The sequence below is a fragment of the Astatotilapia calliptera genome, chromosome 11 (genome assembly GCF_900246225.1).
Source record: "Astatotilapia calliptera chromosome 11, fAstCal1.2, whole genome shotgun sequence".
Classification (NCBI taxonomy): Eukaryota; Metazoa; Chordata; class Actinopteri; order Cichliformes; family Cichlidae; genus Astatotilapia; species Astatotilapia calliptera.
In genome coordinates this window covers 6,027,352-6,045,653 of record NC_039312.1, presented here as the reverse complement: position 1 = coordinate 6,045,653, position 18,302 = coordinate 6,027,352, and the positions used below count along the sequence as shown (strand labels likewise).

At 39.0% G+C, this 18,302-nt stretch overlaps 1 protein-coding gene across 4 annotated transcripts in view; it reads left to right on the top strand.

Moving 5' to 3' along the window:
• vps13b (vacuolar protein sorting 13 homolog B) overlaps positions 1 to 18,302 on the top strand; it is a 314,335-nt gene that overhangs the window by 57,894 nt on the left and 238,139 nt on the right. For all 4 annotated transcript variants that reach the window (XM_026183458.1, XM_026183460.1, XM_026183459.1 and 1 more), the window contains exons 13-16: positions 1,591 to 1,776; positions 3,687 to 3,856; positions 4,853 to 5,047; positions 8,216 to 8,337. In XM_026183458.1, the coding sequence (XP_026039243.1) occupies positions 1,591 to 1,776; positions 3,687 to 3,856; positions 4,853 to 5,047; positions 8,216 to 8,337 (673 nt within the window). The remainder of the gene's footprint in view (positions 1 to 1,590; positions 1,777 to 3,686; positions 3,857 to 4,852; positions 5,048 to 8,215; positions 8,338 to 18,302) is intronic.

Genomic DNA, 18,302 nt, shown 5'->3' with positions numbered 1-18,302 from the left:
TTGAGTTTCTCTCTCCCTGGTGCTTGTTGAAACACTGTTTTCCCTCTGTCTCTTTACCTGTAAGCTCTTGAGAAAGTGAATAGACCTCTCTTGCCTAATTAGATGTCACTCTTCCTGGCAGAAGCCTTAAGACAGACAGCGTTCCTCATTCTTTAGTTGCAACTTTAAGTGTTGTTTTTCCAAGTTAGGAATTTCTGACAATCACATTGAGAGATAAATAATGCTTCCTTCAGTCCAAAATGCTAACTTCTTAATTAAAATGTGAAAAAATATAATAGCTCAGTTTTATTGGCCGTGATTGATATGCAAATGCTATTAGGTTATCATGCTTTATAAAGTAGAAATGACTGGCTTTGGTTAAACAAACTCAATAACTCAAAAGGTATTTATTTATTCATATGGAGTATGTCACCTGTGTTGTTCTACGTACCTCCCTCTTTTTTGTGTTTCATTTTAGCTTTTCATGACTTGGCTATTGTTTCCTCAGCTGCTGTCATCTACAGATAATAATCTAAATTAAAAAAAACATTGATACTGTCATTCTGAGCTGTCAAAGTCATTTCTGACGGCAGGATAAGTGTCAGTCTCTTTGGGATGGCTGTGGTTACCCTTGCCAGTTGGAATGCTTCTTTTCTGTTAGTGTTTCTGTTCTTCACGGATACGGACCAGATCCAGTGTCAACTAAACAAATTAGTCTGCATTGCCACAGGTCTAACATAAACTCTGAGTCAACTGAAATAGTAACCGACCCAGGTCACTCTTACCATTGACTTCACATTAGAGTCACGCTGCAGATTAAAAACATTTTTTTATAATCTTTGGAAATTGAGACACTTTTAAATAGTCTAAATCCTCCTAATTTCAGCCTCCTCGTCATTCCAATGAGCGTTCTAACTGCAGCCATATGGTCGATATTAGGCTTAATCCATTGCAACCAAATCTCACAGAAGGGAAGGGGAAGTGGCATTGCCTGTTGCTCTTTTTAAATTTCCAAAATTTAGTGGAAGTTACACCCTCATTGCTTTGAAATAAAAATTAAAAAAAGAGTTACATTCGCATTGTTGACTCTGAGCTGTACTAATGTTCAGCACAGTGGTGGAATGTAAATGGAATAAAGCCAGTTGTGACCCTTTGTCCTTTTCCTCCCTCACTGCCATTCATCCACCCCCTTCCTTTATTTTTAATTTCTGCCTTTTTATTGCGAGAGAGTTGAGTCTTTTAAGTGGACCTCTGGAACAGGGGCCTGCGATGAATGAAGGGACAGCTGTTGGAGGGAAGTGGACATTTGGAATATTCATCATTTCTGTGGGTCACAGCTATGTGAGCTGCCTCCTGCTGCTGCATTACACTACATCTATCTTTTTTGGGTTTATGCCACATGACAATAGTCTATATTTATACTTCATTAAGAAATGAGATATGGGAAAATGTTTCTGGCTAAATATTAATGTAAAACAAACAGACCTTATATGTATGAAAGCTGAAAATATGTTTTAATTTTGTTGACTGAGACAAGAGTCCTTAAGTTTATAAGTACATACATTATATATTTTAATCAGGTTATGTATATATGTGTATTTCCACTTGTAGGCTCTCAGGATTTCTCTGGGATGAGCATGGAAGAGATAGTGCCTGCAGTTCAAGAGACCTCCATCAAGAGGCTGGTGGTAGGACCTTTAGACATCAGGTTGCATAGCAGCGCCATCCATCGCATTCTCAAGATGGTCACCTGTGCCATGGACCACGAGTATGAACCCTACTGCAAAGCGCAGCGAGGTCAGAGATCAAAATTATACAAATATATAATTAAAAAATATACCTTCTCTGGTCTGGTATTTTACTCACATCTCTTGTCATACTTTTCAGTGACCAGAAACTGTAACAGTTTTCACTTTATAATATTCTCATCGCATTGTTATTTCCTTGCACAACCCATTCTTCAACACACAGCTGTACATGAAAGTAGTGACCTTTTGAACCACATAAGGGAGGTTAAGCCAAACACCTTTTGTTAGTGATCATCCCTGCACAGCTATTGATGAGCTCATCCCTGGGATGTTGTGAAAGAACATGGAATGTGTGTCTGTATGTAATATCTGTAGCAATAACTCTTTTGCAAAAGATTTTTGTGAAATGATAACATCCGTAGGTTTCGGTTGTTTCAGCATCTGTGATAGATAATAGACGATGGTGTAATTACTGTAGCAGTTTTTGTCTGAAGCGGAGTAGGTCAGCGTGTTCCTTCCTGTTTCTATAAGTGTTTGTACTCTCAAGGGTCAGTATAGTTGGAGCCTCTGGGGGGGGGGGGGGGGATTGAGAGTAGATAAGAGGAAGTCAAGGTTGCTATTACAGAAGGATTTATAGCAACCATTCATCATTTTGATACGATAAATTATAATTTAGCTATGCAGAACCTAACAGTTTAAACAGTTTGGTACCTTAAATAAAAGCTCTTTCTCTGTGTTTCTCTGTCAGAAACATTAGATCTAGTATGTATTATTGATTGGAGAAAGTTTGCATCTATAGCATCTTATCCTGTCCTTTTTCTCTGTTCTCCTTTTTATATTCATTGCCAAGAACTAAAAAAAAAAAGCTTTCCTTCCCAAACTAGCTATGGATGCTGAATTGGCTTCATGTTGCCCTGTTGAGAAGATAAACTACATTTAGTTTGCTCATTTGGATAAAAGTTCTTTACATGGTCTAAAAACAATAAATGAACAATAAAAGTAACAGGACTTTGAGAACTAGAGCTAGAACAGGATATTTCTAAACAACAATATACTTATGTTATGTTATGTTTTCTTTTCCCATTATTTTTAGCATCCATAGTCATGTTTCTGTGTATCATGGGAGTTCCATCTGTGTTGTAAATTAAATTTTCACTGTGGGTATTGACTTGAGCCCTGGCATATGAATTGATTGGACATAGCAGTACTAGATCAAGCTGAATGTTGTAGCTTTAGGACAAAGATCAAAGCAGCTTTGAGATCAAATTCCGAGCCCACCTTGTAGTTGGAAATGTAGCCCAACAGAACCTCCACAGAGCTGACACTGACCCATACGTGGGACCAGACCCAAGGCCATAGGGTTCAGGTTTGGTCTGCCTTTGACCCTGGTGTAGTGGATCACTGTGCTGGTCAGTCCTTACTGTGAGTATGGATCTTAGTAGCCTCTGGTTCACGTTGACTTATTTCGCTTTTTTTCTTGGCTCTTTGGGTATTTCTTTGGTTATTGACAGAATGAGTGGTTTTATGAAATAGTTCAAAAAGAATGCTACTGGGAAACAGCCATTGTAATGAATAGCACATGTAGATGCCAGCACTTTTATAGTCCACGTCTCTTTTATTTAGTGTTTGAGTTGGTGGTTTTTGTTGGAAAAGACCTTTTCGTTGTTTTAATGCTATGAGAGGAGCACAGTGGCTGGAGAGGAACGGCACCCACTCAAAGAAATTGGTGTGCTTTACAGCTAACCCTTTCCACTGTAAAACGGTTTTGGTCTCGAATCCAAATATCTTTGGCTTATCCCACTCCCTTACTATTATTTCATGTAATGCACTACAGGTTGCATTCTTATGGTTAGAAAAACAGCTGTTTTAGTATTAATATTTAGAATGTTATCTCTACATTATATTAAGTTTTTTTTTTAAGCTAACATGTTTCTTGTTATTGTGGCATTATTTCTCCAGAAATGACTGAAGAGAACAGTGGTCCAGCTACTCCAGAAGAGATCTCACATTTGGAGGAATTCATCCCAACTCGACTCACTTGTCTCACTCTGTTCCAAGTCTCAGTCACTGTTTCAATGGCAGAGTTCAACCTCCTACATACACTAATGCCTGTCATCATGGGACACAAGGTAGTGCTAACAGTGAATTCAATTCACACCACACCAGATCAAGTCAGAAGACCTACGATGGCATATGCACAGCCCCACCTGATCATGTACAATCCTCACAGTCATTCCTTAGTTCGATAGCCCTCAGTTCACCTTGTCCAGCTGCATGACAGGGCAACCTGCTGTCATACCTCGTTCCTCTCCTTGAGAGAACAGAAGTTATAGACACAACACTTCCCTTTCAGTCAGTTCACTTGGTCGAACACATATAGTGTTGGACATAGATGCACACCCTGAAATGATGAAAAGGGCCAGTGATGTTGCCATTCCCCTGGTAGAATGTGCTTTCACACAGGGAAGCAAAGGGTATGGTGCTGTATACCAGGGAGATAGCTTCCATAAGATAATGTGAGAGCATCTGTTTAGCTCGATATCAAAAACCTGGTCACATAAATGCACATGCAGAATGTGGTAAATATAGGTACGTAGGATTGACTAACCTAGCCTGCTCAGCATACTATAGCTGGGTACAGAGCCATAAGTAGACATTGCTTTGATCATGGCATGGCTAGCTTGGGGACAAAATCTAAGAATAAGGGCAGGTGGCTTTTGACTGTCGTTTTCTCCAAACTAAGGAAAAGCTCTGTGAACTCTGATTGCTTCTGAGCTGGTAGAGGACTGGGCCAGTCCACCTGCAGCTGCACCACTTTAAGACAAAACACACAGGGACAGCCGCTGCATCATTCTAGGCTAATGACAAGTCTCCTTACTGAGAATCCAAGTTTGAAATTAAGAAAAGGTGGAAGGAGATGAACAGGAGTTGTTAAGTGTAAAGCTGATGTTACTGTTCTGAAAAGAAAACTGTAGTATTGAAATTAATGCAAAGTAGAAGTATTTTTGCTCGGGTGTTGGTGTTGTTTGGTTGGTTTTGACTTGGACAACAGTATGTTCAATATGTGTCATGTTTGTTGTCACTGACAATAATTGTTAAACCTTTCTATATTTTCAACTGTCCAGGTGGCACCATGTCTGGTCTCTGTGGCAGAATTTCAGCCAGTGCGCCCACTACCTTCAGTACAGTTCCAAGTGGAAAAGGTGAATTTTGAACACTCTGTGCCAATGTATGCCCCAGAGCTGGTAACCACTGTCAGCAGTCTCAGCCAGCCTTCTGACAACCTGCTACATCACTGCTATGCACACCTCTACCTCAAGGCAAGTATGAGAATATTCTGCACTCTATAGTATTCTTTCTCCTCACTCCCAAACCAGTAGTGGCACATGGGTGCCCCTCCCTGAGCCTGGTTCTGGAATTTTCTTCCTGTTAAAAGGGTGTTTTTCTTTCCTACTGTCACCAAGTGTTTCAACACAGGAGGTCATCTGATTGTTGTGATTTGGTGCTATATAAGGGAAATTGAATTTGATTCAGATTAAGATCATTCTTGTTGCCATTAAGGACACAGTTGATGCTAAGTTAAAGGCAATCAGGCTCATTAACAATATATGAAAACTAAGCAAATGTCAGTTGCTATCAAAACCCCCCCAAAAACTATAGTTGAATAAAACAGTTTTAAATTGCACACTTGTTCTCTTGTTTGTCTCATGATTTTAAATATGGAAACCAGTACTGTGCCAGGACTCATTTGGTTTGATTCTGTTGGTATTTTCATTTTATTTTATTATACATTTGTCTTTCTGTTTATTATGTTTCAGTTTGAACAAAACGATGCATCTACTATTTATTAGAGTATGATTTTTGTGCACAATAGCATGCTAATTGGTCAGTCACAGTTGTGATCTTATCTTCCCTTTGAAATGATCGGGCCAACCTCTTTAATGACCTTGATGACCCTTTTCACCTGGTCATAAAAATCTCAGCACTCAGTTTCCTGATGAGCACCAGTACATTTCTGGTCTGCTTCATCTGCCAACTAATAGGGTGCAAGAGACTTGTATTAAGCAGCTGTGACATTCCCCTGTTACTATAAAGGTTTTACAATTTTAGCTGCTAGTTTGAAGATGAAAATATAACATTCACTGTCACTGAAATTTAAAGTTGGTAGTACTATAATTTGAAGTTGGGACCAAAAGACAAAAGCTTCATTTTCTTAATCGTTTTAAACCACGGGACAAGATTATTTGTCAGCCAAGCTTTTATCATGTTGCCTAGCATCATAAGATGAGCAATAAACAACTGCATATAACATTCCAGAAAATAGTAGTTTTCTACCTAAGTGTGACTTCTTAACCTGTATACTAGAATTATCCATGTCCAGTAATCTATGGCTAAAGTAAAATAAATTTAAACACTTTGTTTTAGGTTTGTTTTCAGGTTGTAACCTCTGATTTTTAGTTTACCTGAAGTCCTTAGTCTGTCATTGAGTACACATTTCCAAAAGAAAATAAAGAAAGGATTTTGCTAAAGAATCCAATCAACTTTTTAGGGAGTTTGGATAATAGATTGGGTGTAATTTGTCATCTTTTCATTCTGGCCTGGTATTGCTTCAGTGTGTTTTTAAGGCAGGATGTTTACTGTACGTCATGCTGGTAGTCCTTATCACAGGGTCACTGCAGGGTTAACAGTCATCTGGTCAGTGGCCAAGGATCATTGTGACCAATCAGCCAATCGTTGTCTGTAACCATTAAGGTTCTCAGTCTCCATCTGGGTTTTTGCACTGGGATCATGACAGGGTGGAGGTCATTCTAGCTACAATTCACCCAATTCAGGAAGTGATTTGAAAAGGGTATAAACTAAGGCTTATCTAAATCTGTGTTTTATTGACGCTGGCTGTCAGAGCTTAGGTATCTGTGTTGAGGGTAGTGTTAGCCATTGTCCTACTTTTACATGATTGCAGGCAAAAGCTTTAAGTCAGTCTGGTTGCTTAACAAGAGACCACAGAAGTTAATGGTCATGTTAAAGTTTGGTTTATTTGAATCGGGACTGAAACTGCTGAATAGCGATCAGAAATCTAGTTTCCAATAGAAAGCTGAGTGTTTTGTGTGGGCAATTGAATTTAAATGTGACTTTTTTATGTCTACATCTTTATCTAGTAATTGATATATTAGAGCCATAGGCCATTTGTCCTATTATAAATAAATTATTGTTTTCCAGCATGTTGTCTGCTGGCTTGTTGATCTACACAGAAAAATGATCTAGTACACCATTACAGCAGCTGGATGCTGGACAGCTAGGCCCAGCCATCATCTCTTACCTCCAATATTAAACAGGACTTTACCACCATGTGCTATCAACAGTATGTAAACACTGGGCTGGGAGTATATTATATGTGGCTTCCAGGAGCTTAGATAATGAGAATGAGATTGTGAGACCCACGCCTGCTATGACAAACAGCAGAGTTAGACAGTGGTTTATTTTTCTAAGTACTGTTGCTGTCTTTATCATTTTTTATCTTTTTTATAAAACATTACTTTGTACATTCATATATTTGTTACTGTAGCCAGATAAAAAGTGATAAAGACTCATTATTAACCCTATCCCCATTAACTGTGACAGGTCAAGTACAGGCTAAAAAGTTAAATTGGGTTTAATGCAAATTCAAGAGAGTAAACCTTTTTATAATTTTTATTTTGTAAAACCAGCTGTTGTTGTGAGAGGAGTACTGTGGCTGGTATACAGTTCCATATGGACAGATTATGTTCAGCGGGATAGTGCTGCAATGTCCAAGATTGTCTCAAAATTGTGTAGTAAGGGTCAAAGGAAATGAAAGTTGGGGTGTTAAATATGCTAAATACTGTATATTAAATGTGTTCTCATTAAAGAGTGTCTGGATTGTATTGGGGGCCATAAGTCCACCAAACTGGACATTTAAAAAAAAGAAATTCCAGCCAAGATAGTATATCTGGTGCTGGTAAAACTGTCATAACCTCCTCCTAGAGACACCCTCTGCCACCTACTTTAGAAGTACTTTTTCCATAATTTAATAATTATGAAATCATGCAGCATCTTATTTAAATCTTATAATTAGGGGAAAAAAGACAAACCAAAACTTTCTCCATGCTGGAAAAATGTGGGCTATTTGGCTGACTGAATATAGATTTAATCAGTGCAAATTTTGTGGAGAAGCCTACTGTAACAAGGACTACCACACATGTGCTTTTGAGTACCTTGACACATTTTTATAGGTCTGTCTATGGAGACTTGTCGATGAAATAATGTCACAAATATTTAAGGTCAAAATGAAGGCCAAGGTTGACTGTGGGTTTGGTCTGCATGTTATGGGTCTGGTGTGTGCTGGTGTGATGCTATCACATGATCATCTTCTTTTTTTCTCCCAATGTATTTGTGAATTCCTCAGTGTTTTTTCAGCGTGTTAGTTCCCCTCTGTCTTCTCCCTTCATTTCTTTGCCTTTATGTCTTTGCAGGTGTTTGGGTTCCAGGCAGGGTTGACATGCCAGGATAAAGGATCTTTTTTACCTCTCATCCCCATCATCCCTTCGTTTAGTACTGCACTCTATGGAAAACTGATTCAGTTGCCTGCATTGTGGTGAGTTTTTAGCAGTTATATAACTGATTAAGTCTGCAAATTGCTAAAAGCCCAGTGTACATGCAGGGCATATTTCAAGTTATAATGAAAATAGAAATGTTATTGTTTCACCGGCCAGTGCCTGTAACAATTGTGTGAGGCACAAAAAAATTAACATAATAATGATAGCATCATTTCTGTATTGTGTGATCATGGAGGCAAAACATATAGGAAATGTTTACACACACACACACATATATGGCTATATATATAAAGATGTGCAATCTCTTGTGGGCTGTGGATATGAGGGTATTTAAAGTGATGGATGAGGCAGTTTTTCAGCAGTCATGTGGGAAAACAGAACGACCGTCAGTGTGGAATAACTGCAACAGTTTCCTTACTTTGAAACACAAGAAGAAGAAAGACAGTGTTGTCTAGGGACATGAAAAAGTTGCTCCCCTTTTTTTTCTTTTTCTTTTTTTTTGGTTGTTTACCAGACAGATGACTCATTGGAGATGTCTCTTAGCGGGAGGAAGAGACTTCAGAAGTTAAAGAAAAGGGATGAAGGAAAAGGAGACAATGTTTAGAGTTTGAGGATGGAACAGTTGGACACATTTGGATTTGAGCGGTGAGAGTAGTAAAGATGGAAAGGAAGAGGAACTGTTGGTACAGCATTAAACACTCTATTTGGAGACTGTAGACAGAATTGGGGGAATAATTTACAGTTCTTAGTTTTTCTGTGTTTAAGGTAAATAAACAGTTTTTTAACTACAACTCTATTAACGCTATTAGTCATGAGGTTCAGTCATAAAGCTCCTCAGCTCTGCTGATAAAAAACAAAATCATTGCCTTGTTTAAAGGTAGTTACTATCTCCTAAATGGCTGAAAGGTATCCTTATGCAGTAGTACTTGACCTGTAGCACTCCTGCTGATGTTAGATGACTTCCTGGAAGTCCTGCTACTTCCTCATACATATTTAATTTTCATGAAGTTCAAACTTGCAAAAAGGACAATTATCAACTTGTGTCAAACTAACCCAAGCTTCAAGTTGAGCTGATGAGAGTTGAATCTCTGGCTGTAATCCAGAAACCAAACAGATTTTTTTTTTCTGTACACTGAAAATTTACAATTGTATAGCTGAAATAAAGATGAAGATGAGCACCAGAACAGTAGGCTTTTCCAGGTCATAAATGCAGCCAGGAGCATCCCTGTCACTTTTTCATCAATCATGTTGGACACCGTGAATTGATCCCCCAGGATTACTAACAGTGTTCTGAGGGCAAACCTTTGGTGCAGTTGACCTGAACTGTGGTACATGTCATCATATATGCTGTGGCAGTGCATTAAAAATCAGGGGTTTTTTTTGCCTCACACAATTGTCAGTCACTATAAATATTTCCCGGTTTGGGCTTCCAGTGACATCGTGAATTTGAAGATACATAGTGCTTTGTATTTCATTTCTAATTTTGTTGCATATTGGTCATGCGTTTCAGATTATCAAATTTTAATTCTAGATTAAGATAACTTTAGTAAATACAAAATGCAGTTTTTAACTGATGATTTTCTTAATTAAAATTAAGAGTCCTATCCAATATCACCTGGCCCTTTCCTTAGATATTAATAAAATATTCTGATTATGATTCAGTTTCACTTCCCACACTGAAGCCTAATTACTGCTAGATTCGATGAATCAAGGAATCACTTAAATAGAACCTGTCTGGCAAAGTGAAGCAGGCGAAAGGCAGTACATCATGCTATGATCTAAAGAAACAAAGTCTTGACCTGATTCTAACCACAATTCTAAAACCAAGCCTTAACCCACACAAGCTCGCATGGGTTAGAGTAGAGTCAGGTTAAAGTCCCCACCAAGATATACTGTTCATGCAACACTTGTCTACGCAAATTAATTGTTTATAGTAGGAAATCTGTGCAAGAACACAAGCTTAGAAGCCGATTTACCCCAATTAGTTGAGATCTAAACCTGTCGGAGCTGCAGATGGTTTTGACTTTTACTAACCTTGTTTCCAGGCACTTCAGTATATCTGCTACCAAACAACTTTCACTTTTTTTTTCTCTCTTTTTTTTTAACAGTTGTCTATTTTACTGTCACTCACTGTATTTTAGATGGGCTGGATTTGCTGCTTAGTGTTGTTAGTTTTGTCATTTCAGAGGTAATGTGACTTCTATTTGACCCTGTTCGTCTAAGCAAGAGGCAAGAAAGCCTGCCTCTTGACCTGTGTATTGCAAGTCAGAAACTAATAAACACAATGTGATAGTTTGCTCCTAGAAGAATGATGAAGAACAGGTTTGACAGAGTGCAGACAGTAGTTAGAAGAGATATATGCGAGTGGTTGTTTAACTGCTCACAGTTGGAATGTTTGAATAGTCAAAAAATGAATTAATGTTTCCATTTCTTTCTTTTTTTTCTGTCGCTTTCATAATGTTAAATACTCGTTTATGGGTCAGAATGAAAAGATAGAAATGGTCACTGACTGAGAGTTGGTCTTAATTTCATTTGACCTCTGGCCTCAGAGTGTTTAAACTCTTGCCCCATCTCAAATTAAAACTCATACAACTTGTAACGGCAAAGTTGTGTTATAGATTGTATGCATTCATGGAAACCTGAAAAGCTTGAGGTTTCCCTTTACAACAGAAAAAGCTGAGCCCAAGAGTGATACACTGGGTCAGTATGGCACCCAGAAGATGCACTCCACCAGGTGGTAGTGTTTAAATTAACTTCGCTGGTATTTGTTTTGGGAGGGCTTGTCGTAGCTGATGCAACTTTAACAATATCCCTTTCCAAGATGTTCTCGTCTCTGACCAGACACTGAGCAGAGCTATACATGCTTCTGAAGTTTAAAATAACAGAAAGTGTGGAGCATTGTCTGTGAGTAGGAGACACACACACATACACACCCTCAGGTGCCAGTAGGCAGCCAGCTCTTGCTTAAGTATGTATGACTGCCAGGTAATCATGGGAGATTTGAGGGACACTGAGTGTCTATGAAGACCACGCACGTCTGCTGATGAGCTGGCCGATGAGTGCATAGCTCAGATTTCCTTCAGTCTCACCACAAAGGCTCCCACTTCTCACAGTTGGTAACAAGGGGCTTTTACTGGGGAAATTACACTGCCTTGACATGTTCTCCCCGTCTGCCTTGGATTTCGTTGGGCATGGGGTTATATGTATGCAAGACCTCTGGGACTTTGTCTCTGCAGTTTTTAAATACAATGAAATTTTAGGAAAGTATAATTGCTCTGCAGCAGACTCTGACCTTGTAGTTTTCCATGCTGAAATCACCTAACATGAAGGCAGCCAAATGTCTTCTTGTTTTGTTGGTTGAAACGTCCAAGAAGTATCCAGGTGGTTGGTACAACCTTTCTTGTCAGCATTACTTAGGATGGGCACTCACTTGTGTTGTTTTAGCCTTGTACACTTGGCTTAATGCTATGGAGGAATTTTTGTTGTGTTAGTGTAGAAATGTTGGATTGAACTGAATAGGTTGAAAACTGCACAAAAAAACTGGTCTGTTGGTTTTCCTAACATTGACAAAGTGTGTTTAGACACCATTAATGAGTAATATATAACTACTTGTGAATGCTGTCTTATTGGTAAACATTAAGCTTAGGTCTACTTGATCACTGTCACTTGATTTCAGGCTGAGGTGTAGAGCTAAATTCTTACAGTACGTGCTGGCTGAAACACTGAGATAATGTCTTTAAAGATGGCACCACAAACTTTACCCACCTGAAGAGAATACAAATAGAAAGCTTTTGCATATATAGCATGTGTCACTCATTAAGGTTGATCTCCTACCATATACATTGGTCCACTTCATATGATTAAATCAGCTGTTTCTTCCGGTCCACTTTAAGAAATTAAAATCTCTGCTGCATCGTCATAGTTAATACTAATACTTTGTAATACTTTGCCCTTGACAAATAATTATAATTATAGACACTACAACTAATATCAATAAAAGGTAAACTAACTCAAAATTAAGAAATAAGAGCTAATTAGAAAATGCAAACTGTAATAAGGGTTAGGTGTTGTGTTTTCAGCACAGCTGAACATAGCTGAGAAGAAGAGCATCCAAAGGTCAAGTCACATTTGTTTTTTCTAAACTTTTTTGTTAAACTTTGCAATCTATCAAACTCATGCAAAGAACTGTGGAACACGTCTCTCTTCTTAATATGGTAAATGGTAAATAGACTGGTATATAGCGCTTTTCTACTCAATCTGAGCACTCAAAGTGCTTTACACAGCTTGTACTTTCACTCAATCACACCCATTCGCACAAGCACTTTTTTCTACACTGTTTCTAAGTGCTTTCTATCTAAAGTTCATGCTCATGAATATACACTAGCATGAACTAATCAAATTAAAATCATTAGATTTCCAAAAGCCAAAAACCCTCTAAAATGCACTTTTAGTCCTGGTAAATTAAGGAGCAGCCGAGAGGCGTCGGGTTGTTCAGTGAAAGCCAATATATTGGCCCCCAACTTCACAAGGACTCTGCAGCATGTCTCAATTGGTTTGGCTGTTAAAGCTGTTATTCAAGATAGAAAAAGAGTGGGAGGAGGAAGGGAATGTTAGAAGTGCCACCTGCATCGATCTCTCCAAAACCTAACCTAACTCAGACACATGAGCACACATACACACACACACTTGAGCTCACACCATATAATATTGCTTATGCAGGGCCACCTGACTGCAGCAACATATGGAGACAGGCCAAGGCCGGGGCCCACCAACCAACCAAGCAACAAACCAGCAGCAGCTTAGTGTGGTTCGTCGCATTGCAGGCCATAATTCAAGCCCATGCCAGCTTTTATGTGGCATTTTTAGCAGCCCCTGTTACTCGTTCAGCTATTTCTTAGGGGATAATTTCCTAAAGTATGTGACATTACAGGTGCATGTTATATAGCCACAGAAAGCTGAGTTACTTTGCAAACGGTTCAGAATAGAAAAGAATGTTGGTTTTCCCTTGATATCTAATTATTGGTCCAAGTCTATTACACTGTCAATAGTTAGTTCAGCTTTTAACACTACCAGTAGGGTTTTTATGTGAAGTTGAGAAGTACATACTACTATGTCTGGACCAGTAGTCTAGACTCTAGATTAGCTCATGTTGTGATTTATGAAGGCTGCTTGAGGCATCTGAGGCATGAGGCTTCTGGTGTGATTGTAATGCCTCATTACTCCTGTTCATAGTTAGTCATAGCAAGCTGCTCCTGGTCTGTGTCTCCAAGCACAGCCAAGAACAGGAGGACAAATGCTTTCTGTGTCCTTGAGTAGAGATCCAACTCAAATTTAGCAAATATACATGAACAGCATTTACTGCTGAGAACATTGACTGTGGCTGTTATATTTGTCCAACAGCCATTTTGGCAGACAATATCATTAAGAAGTTGAACTGGTTAATCATTTTGGCTAAAGAAGACTGATTTGGGAGTTGCTGCTGGTTGGGGAAAAACACATTTGCGTGCTCTGAGTATACATTTTAATTACAAATTATAATGATTTTTGTATGATGTCATACATGCAGCTACTGCATCAACCATTGTGTTGTTCCACTAACCTTTGAGAAGCGTTGATTTCCTAATCAAGGAATCACTAAAAGGGCCTCAGTTAAGACCTTGCTCATCAAGGTTTTTGTGTGGGCAGGGTTAATGTTATAGTGAGCTGTCACTGTATGGTGTAGGATAATTGAATGACCTCAAATCAGCATGTGGTTCCTGTGGTCATGCTCAGCTTTGAGTTGTAGTTCGGAGGCCACGGGAGCAGTGGGGAATTCATTTGGCTCAACAAGGCAACACATGCTCCCTGTTCTTGCAGAAACATGGAAATGTTTTCCGAACATTTTCACATGTTGAAGTCGAATGGACGTGGGCATAAACTGCAACAAAGTAGTCTTTATGTATTAACAGGTGTGCATTAAAAGCCTGGAATGACATATGATGTAATATTGTTCCACTTTTAACTCTGAAGCATCTGACTGTAAAGGATTGTGAGCTGCAGGGTCAAACATCATATTTCTTGTGGCACAGTCTATAAACTTCTTTGGCCAACTTTGTGGTAAGGATTTTTTCTCCTCTGCATCTGCTTTCAGATGCTTTTATTTGGTTTTCTAGCTGACGGAGATCAGTGGATGTATTGAAGAACGTTGTATTAAGGGTATGGTATTGGCAAATGCAAGACTTGTGCTCGTAGTCATTGATATCCCTATTCTTATGGAGACTTCTGTGCCGGTCTTGACAGTCAAACTGGTCCGTCGTAGTATAATCATATTCACTATATACTTACCCCTGTGATTGCAAGTGTCATTTGGTGGCTTAAATCAACATGGGTTTAGAACCAGCGCTAAAGGACATGTTATGCTTTCAAGAAACAATAATTTGCAGTCCAAGAATGTCTGTTGAATTTAAACTTAACCACAAACTTTATTTGTATATATAGATGAGGTCTAAGATGGTGGATTCAGGAGCAGCTGTAGATGTTTTCAGTTGACTGAGAGATTCTATTAATTCCTGAATTAGTCATCTGAGGAACTGAAGCTTGAGGGAGGGAAAACAGTGGGAAATGGGGAAGGATACATGGATTATCAGCTCTGAGTGGATTATCATCTACTGTGGTGTGCATTCCACTGTCCTTTCCTCCTCACCAGCCCATAATACTGATCCACTGCTTCCTAGAAAGAAGCTCGTTCACTTTTTACTGCACGAGAAGAAAACTACAAGTAGTAATAAGGCTTGGAGTAATGAATGGTGTCGCCATAATAAAGTCTAAGCTTTATTTAGCTAAGAAGCGTGGAGTTAAAAAAAATGCATAATAAAAACTGGTATTCCTTCTTGTCATGCGCATGAAGGTCAAAGACAATGGAGGAGAGGAGGTGGTCCATTCACTTGGGTTACAAAAGGATTGTGAGAGGAAAAGCAGTGCTTTATTGACTGCTGCAGATGTTACAATAAAAGGACAGTCCAAAGCAGAATCTGTATAGCATAAATATGCTATTAGGTTTGCAGTCTGTAGGTTGAGATTCTCTTATCTCTATCTATCTGTGTCCTTGACAAAAACCGCATGTCTACCACAGCTGGACAGAGGCAGGAAGCTATACACACACACACACACACACACACACACACACACACACACACACACACACACACACACACACACACACACACACACCCCATTATGCAAACACATACACAGGCCTCTTGATATGTTTTCCTTTAACGCCTGATGAACCACGTCATTGCCATTTTCTCGCCTTGCGGTCTGCAGCTGTCTGCACAACTTGATTAAAACATTTCTTTTAGTAATCCCTGTGTAATGAAGCCCTCTCCTGAGAATGGATCTCAGTGCATGTATTCATGTGTGTCCATGTGAGGTTGTGTGCATACGTGTGTGATTTGGGTCAGGGGTGCTCCAGATGGGAGGAACGGGAGGGCTGCGTCTGTGTCTATGTGTGAGAGACGAAAGAGAGTGTTGGGTTCTGTGAAGAGTTTCGACTGTTCAGGACCAGTGACTGAGAAATGCACACACTGAACACCTTTGACCCAAAGGAACTGCAAAACTTTGAGCCGTGGCTACACGTACAGTCCACGTCTACCGCTAACTCATTCGCTGACCCTCTGCATAGCTGTTAAAGACGCTGGCTATGTTACAGAATGCTGATTGTTACAAATCAACATAAGACAGACTTGAAAATACCTTGAATATGGTGCAAAGGAAGGTGAAGGCAATGCAACACCAGAACTTTAAAAGAAATTCCTCGTCACGCATAATGTGTAACCTCACTATATGATGGAGAGATTATTTAATTTAAAATATTTCCTTACACTAACTATATATCTGCACAACTGAGGAATCCAGAGCCCAGTTTAAATCAAAATTCAAGTCATAATCATACATAAATTTTAAGGGACATAAAATTTTTCAAATTATATCACCAAGTTGTAAGTTGGACCTCGTTTTGCTAAAAATATAATTTAGGTTTTCTTTCTACATGAGGCTTAGCTGCAGCTGCAGCTACATTTCTCATAAGAACAATGACATAGACCATGTACGGTCAATAAAATGAATTGCTGGAAAGAATTATGAGAGTTAACGGTACCTTTAAATGAGTTTCTTGTCTATCATTTTTCAAGAGGTTTATTTATTCACGTTTGACTGGATCACTTTTCTGTAGTAGTGTTTTTTCAGTCTCTTTAGATGCTAGCCATTTAACCCAATTGACCTCCGGGTGGCAAAATGATAAAAAGTTTCCCCCTCCTCCCCAGTTGGTCACTTAGGTGTTTTTGTTCAGTGTGAAGTGCTTACATGATTTATAATCTTCGTTTGGAGGCTTTGCAAGACACTGTAGTGTGTCTTTTGTAGTATGATAAAAGAGGGGACTTTAGAGCAGCCCATAAGTCACTCTGGTTATTTTCAAGAGGGGGTCAGTGACCTTGGCTCGGAGAGATTGGGAATTCTCCAGTACTTTAGATCAGTCTGAAAAAAGGACAAAAGGTACAAGCTGTCAGTCTTCCCTTCCCTCCACCTGGAGTCTAAATCCCTCCATAGAAGCTCTGGAAATAGTAGTAGAGGATTTTGTCAACTAGTTGAGTTGGGAAATGTTTGTATTGGTTAATTAAGGTGAGGTGTGGCAGTGAATGATTTGAAGAAACTTTAGATAACTGGTCTCAGGACAGTGGCTATCTGTTGTATCTATCAGACAAATATGTCAGCCCGTAATGGATTGCATTGGTGTTACTGTGGACTTTGAAAATAGGTTCAGATAAGTTAAAGTCAAGAGAAAGTCTCACATTGTCAGCCTTGTGGAAAGTTAATTGATGGTCCTATTTGCATTTTTTTTAAACTGCCTTTAATTTAACATTCATCATGTTGCACTTTTAACAGCTTATATTGGTGAAGGTTTTTATGAGTAATTTCCCATTTAGCCCCCTTGGAGAAAAAAAAATGCCTTTGTGCCAGGGATGGGTCTCTGTGCGAGTGTGCCTTTTTCTTTTTCTGTGGTCTATGGAGAGACCAGACACCTTGCTCCACATTTACTGCTGATGTCCCAGAACCCACAGCTGTCTATGTTGTTGTGTTTTGGAAAGAGTGAGGCAACTGATTTTTGGTACTGTACAGGATATGAGTAATAAGAAAATGTAGGTTCTGGAAACTGTGCGCAGGTTCCAAGCTTGTATTTTGGGACACTATGTAAACCATTAGGACCAGCTGCACCTGGTAATAGTCCTTCAATCTCACAAGATGCTGATCTTTAAAAAATGAATTTTCTTGTAACATGAGGACTTGCTTTTTTGTATTTCTCACTTATTGTCTTTTTCGAAACATCTTCACCAATGCCAACATATCAGGATTGGAACCAATTACTGAACATTTATGCAACACAAACCAGCTTTCTTTAATTATGCTACCTTCATTTATTTCTGTAAAAGTAAAAAGCAACAACATATCAGTTACATAATCTATTCCTGCTTGAGTTTGTACTGGAGCTTTTCCACATACTTCCTTTAATGAGACTCCCATTTAATGTATTATTTTACCTGGAGAATAACATAGACTTGCAAGTCTGTATTCTTATGCTACATATGCTTGTTGTTTTCCCCTTGTTCTTTTTTGTGTTCTCTGCATGGCTTAATCGTGTTTTTCTTGTTCTTTTTCTCTTTTCCCCTTGTTTCGCTCTGGTTGAAGAACATGCTTCCTTTCAGTATTATAGATGCTTAGCATAGTGCATCTTTTCAGCCTTAAGTGTTGGCACCTAATTTTATAACTGCTCCAGTTGCAGGTTGTTAGAGCAGCAGCCCTTGTCAGCTGTAGCCTCATTACTCCTGCTCATTATGCTCTGGCCCACTAACCTGCTCGTACTGGTTTATAGTGTTACAGAGCTTGTGTTTCACCATGTGTTTGCATGCAGATGTATGTGCACTTTTGCCAACATTATTTATTTGTGTCTGGACAGGTATATGCATTT